The following is an 8,526-nucleotide window of genomic DNA, read 5'->3' as shown; positions in this document are numbered from 1 at the left end:
CGGGACCGCCCCCAGGCAAGGACCGGCTGTCGAACCGGCACATGATAGCCCGTCCCTGCCGCTCGCTGCTCCCAGCCTCCATCGGGCCATTGATTAGCGCTCTAAGTGCCGCTCTAATTAGCTGCCTGCTAATTAACGAGCGGGGCCCTGTCCGACTCCTCTGAGTGGCACCTTCGCTCATCGCTTTGATTCGGCTGTTGCTGATTTATTGGAGGGGGAGCTCCGTGGCTTTGCCCGCAGTCAGACGGGTGGGATAGATGGGAAGGCGGGGGTCACCCAGCCAGGGGCTTAGGGGACACGGGGCGGCAGCTGTCATGATCCACCCCCGGCCTCAACAAGTACAAGGGGCGTCCCGCTGGTCACCTCGCTCGCAGAGGGTGCCAGCAGGAGGTGGAAGGCCTTTTGCGCATAAGGCTGATCAGCGCTCTCGGAATCCGAACGGGCCGACGGTGACCACGGAGGAGCTGGACAGGCCGAGGCTGCGGGAACTCCGGGCTCAGTGGAGGCCGGGCGGGAGCAGAGCGGCTGCCACGGCCAGAGCGGGACTGGCCGCCGCTTTCCCCTAAATATTTCTGCACAATGGAGTCGAGGATTAAAAAATAAGAGGAAGGAAATGAAAGGTGTTCACTCTTCAGGAACATGACTTTAAGCCCTAAATCCCGATTCCGGGACGGAGAAGTGTATTGTGAGTTAAAGGATTATGGTAGTGTAACATATTACCCCGGATCTCGCATTCCCCCAGGGATAATTAGGACATAGTTTTGGTAAATTGCAAACCAAGACAGCAAGATAAACATGGGCGCCTCGGGTTGCTTCCCTGCTGCAGAAAACCTGCCTGTGCAGATATTAAAGTATTTTTCCCTTTCTCCTTTTCTTTCAGTTTACTCTTCAGTTTCCCCTCCTCTTCTGTCCCCTCTTTTCCTCCTTGTTCCTTTAAATGCTCCATATGTAGGAACGTGCTGACAGGAGGTCACCCCGCCGTGCTGCCAGCCCTGCTCACACCGGGGCTGTTGCTCCACGTTGCCTCCGGCCTCGTCCGCGCTGGTCGCCCGTCGGGGACAACGGGGGCGGCCGCCACCGCCGCCCAGCGGACACGGGCGGCCCTGCACCTCTTTCGGGCCCGCCGCCTCCGCTCCCTCACCGGCCTCCGGGCGCAGCACCGGTGCCTACAGCCCGGCGGCAACCCGTACAACTAGCTGCCCCCGGCTGCCCGTGGGGCGGTGGACGCCGATACGTGCCCGTTGGGATGGAGCGGGAGATGCTCGGTAGCAACGGCCTACCCGTGGGCAGGCTTTCCTGACGTCGAAAAACCATCTCCGAAGTGCGGCAGTGAGGCCGGGACCTGCCCCTGCCGCGGTACCCGGAGAGCACCGGTGATCTTTGGGTACGGCACCGGTGACCGGGGAATCCCAGGAAAGCACCTCGATTTTTACCAGCGATGGCACAGAAACTCCTCGCCCCCCACCTCAGGAAGAAAGGCCGGCCCCAAGCCGTCGGAAGCCGAGTCGAAGGCCGCGGCACTCCGCACATAGACATCACTTATGTCGGGGCGCAGCTTCTCATCCCCCACCGCTGTCCCGGGGCTGCGGCGTCACACATCGGATCCAACCGTCCGCAACGAGTTACCGGCTGAACATGGTCCCTCACGCCCTTTGTGCTTCCCGTCCGCTCCCCTCACCCTTCCGTACATCTGAGCAGGACGGTTTACCCAGGAAACAAAACGCGGTGGAAAGCGTGGTGGAGGAGCACCCGCGTTGTCACCACACCCGCACAGCAGCACTGTGCACGGCCGGACGGGGCACTCCCGGTTACGGGGCAGGCAGGACGATGAGCGGGTTTAGAAGAGACCTGCGTGTCTTCCATCCCCGCTCCTTGCTCCAGGCTGACGGTGGGGTCCCATCACCGGGGCAGCCGCCGTGTGCGGAGCGGGGATGCCAGCGGCCCCACACCTAAGGCAGTACCTATTGCCGTCGCTGAACACCAGTCCCCCCAAAATCCCTCTTGCACTCATTCTACCCCAATCCTTCCCTCCTCCCCCACTGCTGTGTCCCGCTCCCCTGTGCCCCCGAGGTCTGCGGTCGCGTATGATGTTTTCGGGGCTGGCCGGGTCTAGGGGCTACTGCAGGCCGGGAGCGGGGATGTCGGGCTGCGCTTCATTGGACCCCGGAAATTGTAATTACTACTAAAATAAAACTCGGAAAACTCTAAATCATTCATTATCACCTTTATAATTACTCTTCTAATTAGCTTGACAGGCAGCTTCATCAGGATCAATATGCCGTCTTGTCTTTGGCACTTCCCAATATTCTGATATTTAGCCGGGGAACCGTCCCGGGAACACCGGATGATACTCTCCGGGGGATCCAATCCCGCGACCGGGGATTCGAGACCCGACGGGGCGGCGGCGGGGACGGGCCCTGGCGGCAGCGGGGGCGCGCTCACCCCCCCCACGTCCGTCCCCGCCGCCGCCGCCGATTGGCTGCCGCCCGCGCTGCGTCAGCCCCCTCTCGGCCCTCCGCCAATGGGGGCGGGCAGCGGCGGCGGCAAAAGCCCGGGTTTAGAATAAACGGCGGGGGGGACGCGGCGGCTGTGACGTCACGGGGGGAGTCGCCGCCGCCGAGAGGAGCTCGGTGGGCACGGGCGGGCGCGCCGCAGTGGCCGGTGTCCGCCCCGCTCCGCGCCCGCAACTTCCCGCAACAAAGTTGGTTAGCGGCGAACCGGCCCGGCGGCGATGTGGGGCTCGGCGGGGGCCCCGAGTTAGTGTCGACCGCGCCGCCGGTGCGCGGGTTGGGGTAACCCGGTTCCGCCCCCCCATCCCTTCTCCTCCGCCCCCGGTGAGAGACCCCCGCGGCCGCCCACGGGGATGCCGACGCGGCGCTGAGCGGTCCGCCATGGAGGGGCCGAGCGGGTCCAGCTTCGGGATAGATACGATCCTGTCGGGTGGCAGTACCGGCAGCCCCGGAGTCATGAACGGAGATTTTCGCCCCCACGGCGACGGCCGGCCGGCGGATTTTAGGAGCCAGGCCACGCCGTCCCCCTGCTCGGAAATCGACACGGTGGGGACGGCGCCCTCATCGCCCATCTCGGTGAGCATGGAGCACCCCGAGCCGCACCTGGGGGTGGCGGAAAGCCTCCCGCCGCCGCCGCATCACCTCCACCTCGGCCCGCACCCGCCGCCGCCGCCGCCGAGTTTGCAGCCGTCGCCCCCGCAGCCACCGCCGCCCCAGCTGGGCTCGGCCAGCTCCGGCCCCAGGACTTCCACCTCTTCTTTTTTAATTAAGGACATTTTGGGCGACAGCAAACCGCTAGCGGCGTGTGCACCTTACAGTACCAGCGTCCCCTCTCCCCATCACACTCCCAAGCAGGAGGGCAGCGCGGCTCCGGAGAGCTTCAGGCCCAAACTCGAGCAGGAGGACGGCAAAGCCAAGCTCGACAAGCGCGACGACACGCAGGGGGACATCAAATGCCACGGTGAGTACGGCACGGCCCGGCTCTGCACGGGCTCGGCCGCCGGTACAACCGGGGCCGCGGTGCTCGGCCGCATTGGTGAAACGAAAATCGGGGAGAAAATCTGCCGTAGGAGCGCTCGCTCTGCCGGAGCCGCTTAGTGATCTTCGCTATCGCGGGGATAAGGTCGGTAGGAAATGAAATTAAATCAAATCGCGCTTTTTTTTTTTTCTTTAATCTGTTGGCCTTTCCTCCTCTCTTTTTTTTCTTTTTTTTTTTTTTGTTTTTTTTATTTGGTTTCCCCATTTTTAAGGAAATAGCCCGAGCAGTGGGATCGCATGGGAAATCAGACTGTATTTATTTTTAATGCAAATGCACATAAATGATTCTCTAGCTTTCTAAGAACCGGCGGCTCAGCTGCACTTAGTGCATTCAGCCTTTTCATTTTTGCTCATTCGATCCAAAATTAAGATAAACAATTCTACTTCCCTAGCAGTCAATAACAAGTAAACGAAAAAAAAAAAACCCAACCAACCCACCTAACTTTTAATTAAAAATAAGATTATAATAAAAACAACAACAACAACAACTCGGCCCGTGCTCGGCGTAGGGAGATGTGAGGGCTTTGTACGTTTGGCAAACCCCTCGCGTTTTCCCTGCGCCGGGATAGGAGGTTTATTTCTCCATCTTCAATTTTTTTTTCAATTAGGGATTTCACGCTGATGGGGAAGCCCCAGCCGTGAGGGATTCGGAAGTAAAAATAGCTATGTGTGCATGGGAAAGGGAAAGGAGGAAAAGAGTGAGGAAAGGAGAGCAGGGAGGAGATATTTTCCCTCCCGTGTCGGCGGAGCTGTCCTCTCCGCAGGCAGCCTGGTGAGCCGAGAGGCAACAGGACAAATTTTCCTAATTTTGCCCAATTGAGCTATTTTCACCAGGCTCAGAGCGGCGCGGTGCCCGCGAGTGCAGCTCATTTTGCTCTTTCAGCATTAGCATAGGAGTGCCCAAACCAGATGTACAGTCTGGTCTGGCCATTTTTGTGTGCACCAACCTCCCCAGTGGGTCAATTAGGGAGATTATTGTTCTTCCTGCGGGGAAGATCAAGGGGCGCCACAAACTGGGGCCCGAGTGGAGCCGGATTGACAGATCGATTTCCCGGCGTTTCGGGCCGGGGGGAGACGGCGAGAAAATAACGAAAGCCCTGTAGTTGGGAAACGGAGAGTGGGAATCCCGCTGTTCCCCGGACGGGCTCGCCGCCACCGCCCCCCGCCATACTTGACCGTTCCCCCCGTGCCCCGGAGAAGCCCCCAGGGAGGGGGCGGCGGGGCCCGGTAGCCGCGGCGGGGCGGGGCGGGAGTCGAGCCGGTGTCCCGCCGGCCCTCACCGCTCTTCGGCTCACTCGCAGGGACAAAGGAGGAGGGCGATCGGGAGATCAGCAGCAGCCGGGACAGCCCGCCGGTGAGGGCCAAGAAGCCTCGGAAGGCACGGACAGCCTTCTCCGACCACCAGCTCAACCAGCTGGAGCGCAGCTTCGAGCGGCAGAAGTACCTGAGCGTGCAGGACCGCATGGACTTGGCCGCCGCCCTCAACCTCACCGACACACAGGTCAAAACCTGGTACCAGAACCGGAGGTAAGGCGGGCCCCGGCAGGGCGGCGGCCCAGGGTCTCCCCGGAGAGCCGGGGGGTGGGCTTGCTCCGCTGGGTTCCTGCCCGCGGGAGCCCGGGGTGGTCCGGGGAGCTCTCGACTGCTGCCCCGCGCCCTTCCCGACGGTGGGCTGGGGGGTCCGGCCCCTGTCAACGCTGCCGCAATTTTCTGTCTCATTACATACGGTTGCAGCCACCCTAATTCTGTCGCAAACCATTAGTGTCAGTGCGTTGCGATCTAACCGTGTACCGCGGTTATTAATTTGGCCGGAGTCGCCGTATGCATGTGTCGGGGGGTGCGGGGCTCGGGGGGAAAACCAGGCTGAGCCGGGAGGATCGCACCGTGTGCGGGCCCGCGGGGCCAGTGCGCCCCGTCGGGGCCGCGGTGGTGCGGGGCCGCGCAGGGGATGGGGCTCGCCGTCCTCGGAGCCCCGCGAAAGCCCTGCAGCCGCCTCTTGCTCCCCCCGGCAGGACGAAGTGGAAGCGACAGACGGCGGTGGGCCTGGAGCTGCTGGCCGAGGCCGGGAACTACTCAGCGCTGCAGCGGATGTTCCCCTCGCCCTATTTCTATCACCCCAGCCTGCTGGGCAGCATGGACAGCACGACGGCGGCCGCGGCGGCCGCAGCCATGTACAGCAGCATGTACCGGACTCCCCCCGCGCCGCACCCCCAGCTCCAGCGGCCGCTGGTGCCGCGGGTGCTGATCCACGGGCTGGGGCCCGGCGGGCAGCCTGCCCTCAATCCCCTGGCCAACCCCATGCCCGGCACCCCGCACCCCCGGTGAAACGGCACCGCGGTCCCCGCAACGAGCCCTTCCCCTCCCCGTCCCCAAACAAGCCCCAGCACCGCAGAGGAGGAAGCGAGGGGAAGCCGAGGGGCAGGAGCTTCTGCAGGCAGTCACCGGCCACCGAGGGAGGCGATCAGTCAGAGCAGGGACTCTTGAACCGTGAACCCAGAGCCAAGCCCGTAAGTGAAACGACCACACGCGGGGGAAGGCGGGCAGAGCCGCGGGGCGACCCGCCGACCTCAGCTACTGCGAGGCAGGACTTGGAGCTCGGAGAGAGAGTTACGGAGGGGGTGGAGGAGGAGGAGAGGGAGAGGGAGCCCGAGCCCGCCGGAGAAACTAACGGCTGCGGAGGACAGAGGGAATGAGAGCGCCTCGACCCCCGACCGGCGGAGAAGACCAGGGGAACGGAGAACTTTGCACTGATTTTTCTCATTACCTTTTTTTCTTTTTTCTTATTGAAAAGTGGCATGCTCCCTAATGCGAACAGAATTGTACAGACCGAGTGCTGAGTGCTATATCATATTTATTATATGTCGTCCAAAAATGGAGAAAAAAAAATTCACTTCTATACGTTAGTTTAAAACGAACGAACGTGATTCTTCCCAATCCCTTTTCATGTCTTTTTGGATTCAGTAAAATAAATGCTTAGATGACAAAATATAGATTTTTTTTTTGTGACTGAAAAATCACAGGAAAAAAAAGAAAAAAAAGAAATAGAAAAGAAATAAACTTTATCTTTTTTTAACAAACGCGAAAATTCAAGCTAGCTAATTTCCCCGTGATGAGAACTCAAGAAATTCGGAGTAGAAAAGGCAGATGCCACTTTTTTATTTTGAGTATTATACTGAATATATTTTGAATTATAGGCTCGTTGTTTCTTAACAGATTCTGTTTTTCCCTATCTGTATTTTAAAGGAAAATCAAATCCCCCGCAGGTGTCGTGCCCCTTGCTGTTATTTTAAGCACCTGGGCAGGGCGGCAGCGGGTAGAGGCTCTGGCCCCTTGGGGCGGGTGCGACGGGGCCTGGCAGAGCTTGGGGACGTGGCCTCGGCCCGGCAGCTGTCTCCGCACTGAGCTGGGACAGGCAGCGAGCGCCGGCGGTCGGGGTGAGTAACGAGGGGAAACAGGCAGGGAGGGCGGAGGGGTCCCGGCGGACACGGAGCTCCCGAGCCTCGCTGGCCTTTGAACTTGATTGCTGTGAGTGTGCCAGTTCCCCCCCACCCCTTCCCCTGGCAGGCTGCTCCCTGCCGAGCGCCTCTCTTCCCCATGCCGGCGTGGGCCGCCCGGCCGTCCCGCGGGGCAGAGGAGGCGCGGGTCGGGACTGGGGGCTGTGACCCTCCACTGGACTCTGGGGACGGCTCTGTCCCCAGCCTTTGGAGGTGAACACCCCCCTGCGAAATGAGAAAGTTATACAGCAATTACCTATAAAACATTCATAAAGTCCCATATTATCCTCTCCTCTGAGGGTTTGGCTCTTGCCCCCCCCCCTCTATTTTTTGCTCGCGGGTCCCCTTTATTTTAAGATAGAAGGGAAAAAAAAAACGAAAAAAGGAAAAGAGAAGCCTCCGGGCACGTTTATTTGGGCTTTGCTAATTAGCGAGCGGCTTGCTGATTTCTGTGCTAAATAAATTCGCGTTAAAACCATATTGACCTTTGCCTTGATCTAACAAAAGGGGAGCGGGTCGGGAACGCCCATTTCGGTTTTTGTCCGTGTTGCGGCGGCTGCTGAGTATTTCCCCGCGTCTCCGCCGTGGCCCCCAAATACCCCCCACAGGAACGACCCGGAAGCTGGTCCCTGAGTGGCCAGAGCAGTCCGTCCGCCCCGCATCAACGCCGAGGCTTTCCCGGGAAGCCCACCCTATGCGGGCTGGGGAAGGAGGTAGGAAATTTGAACTCGTTAGGGCCTTTTCCTTAGTCTGAGCGAGAAATCTTTCACGAATGGAGGAGATCCAGCTGGAAAAACGAGTCCCAGCTCGTTGTTCTCCATGGCTCGGTTTTGACTTCACAAACTCACTGAAAAGTAGTGAGAACAAGAAAGGAAAGTTCATGCAAAATAGATGAGTGGCCCTCTCACGAGCAGGGCCTGCCGCGGGGTGCCCACCGGGACAGGGAGCTTTTGGCGCTTTGGGAACGGTAGCAGACACGAGCGAGAGAGGAGTGAGGCAGGGCTGGGGGCTGCCGGTGCCGTGTCGGATGGTGTCTGAACCAGGGGCTGCGGGAGGAGGGGGCACTAGGAACTGCCACCTCCCCTGAAACATATTTCCAGACCCAACTGAAAAATGCGTGTAAACGGGAGGAGGTTTGGAGCAAGAATTGTTCTCTTTCGCTCTTCCTTTTCCCATGTGGGAAGCAGGGCTGCAAACGTAAGTCCTTCGTTTGTCCCGCTCCCTTTTCGCGCTGGGCTAGAGCCGACCCAAGGTCAGGCTGCCCCGAGATAGCCGGGCCAGGTTCCCTGGCTGCAACCTTGTAGGAACAGGCTCAGTTGCTCCTTTAAGAGCCCCGCACACGGGCCCGCATTACAGCGTGCTGCGGCAGGACAAAGAGCCGGGCGCCGGGACGGGATGCGTGGGGCCGCCTTCCGCCGCCTGCTCCAGCGCGGTGAGCGGCACGGCGCGGGGCCAGGCACCGCTCGCGCCTCGGCGCCGTTGGC

General features: G+C 60.3%; 1 protein-coding gene across 2 annotated transcripts; it reads left to right on the top strand.

The window, feature by feature from the left end:
* The first annotated feature begins 2,611 nt into the window (after positions 1-2,611).
* BARHL2 (BarH like homeobox 2) lies at positions 2,612-7,494 on the top strand. Of its 2 annotated transcripts, XM_085068036.1 has the most exons (4): positions 2,761-3,086; positions 3,282-3,471; positions 4,850-5,075; positions 5,561-7,494. In XM_085068036.1, the coding sequence occupies exons 1-4, from the start codon at positions 2,892-2,894 to the stop codon at positions 5,871-5,873; spliced, it is 924 nt and encodes a 307-aa protein (XP_084924162.1). In that variant the 5' UTR covers positions 2,761-2,891; the 3' UTR covers positions 5,874-7,494. The 2 variants fall into 2 exon arrangements, with proteins under 2 accessions (XP_084924163.1, XP_084924162.1); XM_085068037.1 differs by having other exon boundaries at positions 2,612-3,471.
* Positions 7,495-8,526: the final 1,032 nt, after the last annotated feature.

The sequence above is a fragment of the Lichenostomus cassidix genome, chromosome 8 (assembly GCF_008360975.1).
Source record: "Lichenostomus cassidix isolate B80296 chromosome 8, HeHo_3.0, whole genome shotgun sequence".
Classification (NCBI taxonomy): Eukaryota; Metazoa; Chordata; class Aves; order Passeriformes; family Meliphagidae; genus Lichenostomus; species Lichenostomus cassidix.
Note: the sequence above shows the minus strand (reverse complement) of the source record. Positions and strands in the feature narration are given on the sequence as shown.

Coding starts and splice junctions, on each gene's coding strand:
- BARHL2 (XM_085068037.1), top strand. CDS start 2,892: ATGGAGGGGCCGAGCGGGTCCAGCTTCGGGATAGATACGATCCTGTCG. Junction 3,472..4,849: donor GGGGGACATCAAATGCCACG/GTGAGTACGGCA, acceptor GCTCACTCGCAG/GGACAAAGGAGGAGGGCGAT. Junction 5,076..5,560: donor ACCTGGTACCAGAACCGGAG/GTAAGGCGGGCC, acceptor TCCCCCCGGCAG/GACGAAGTGGAAGCGACAGA.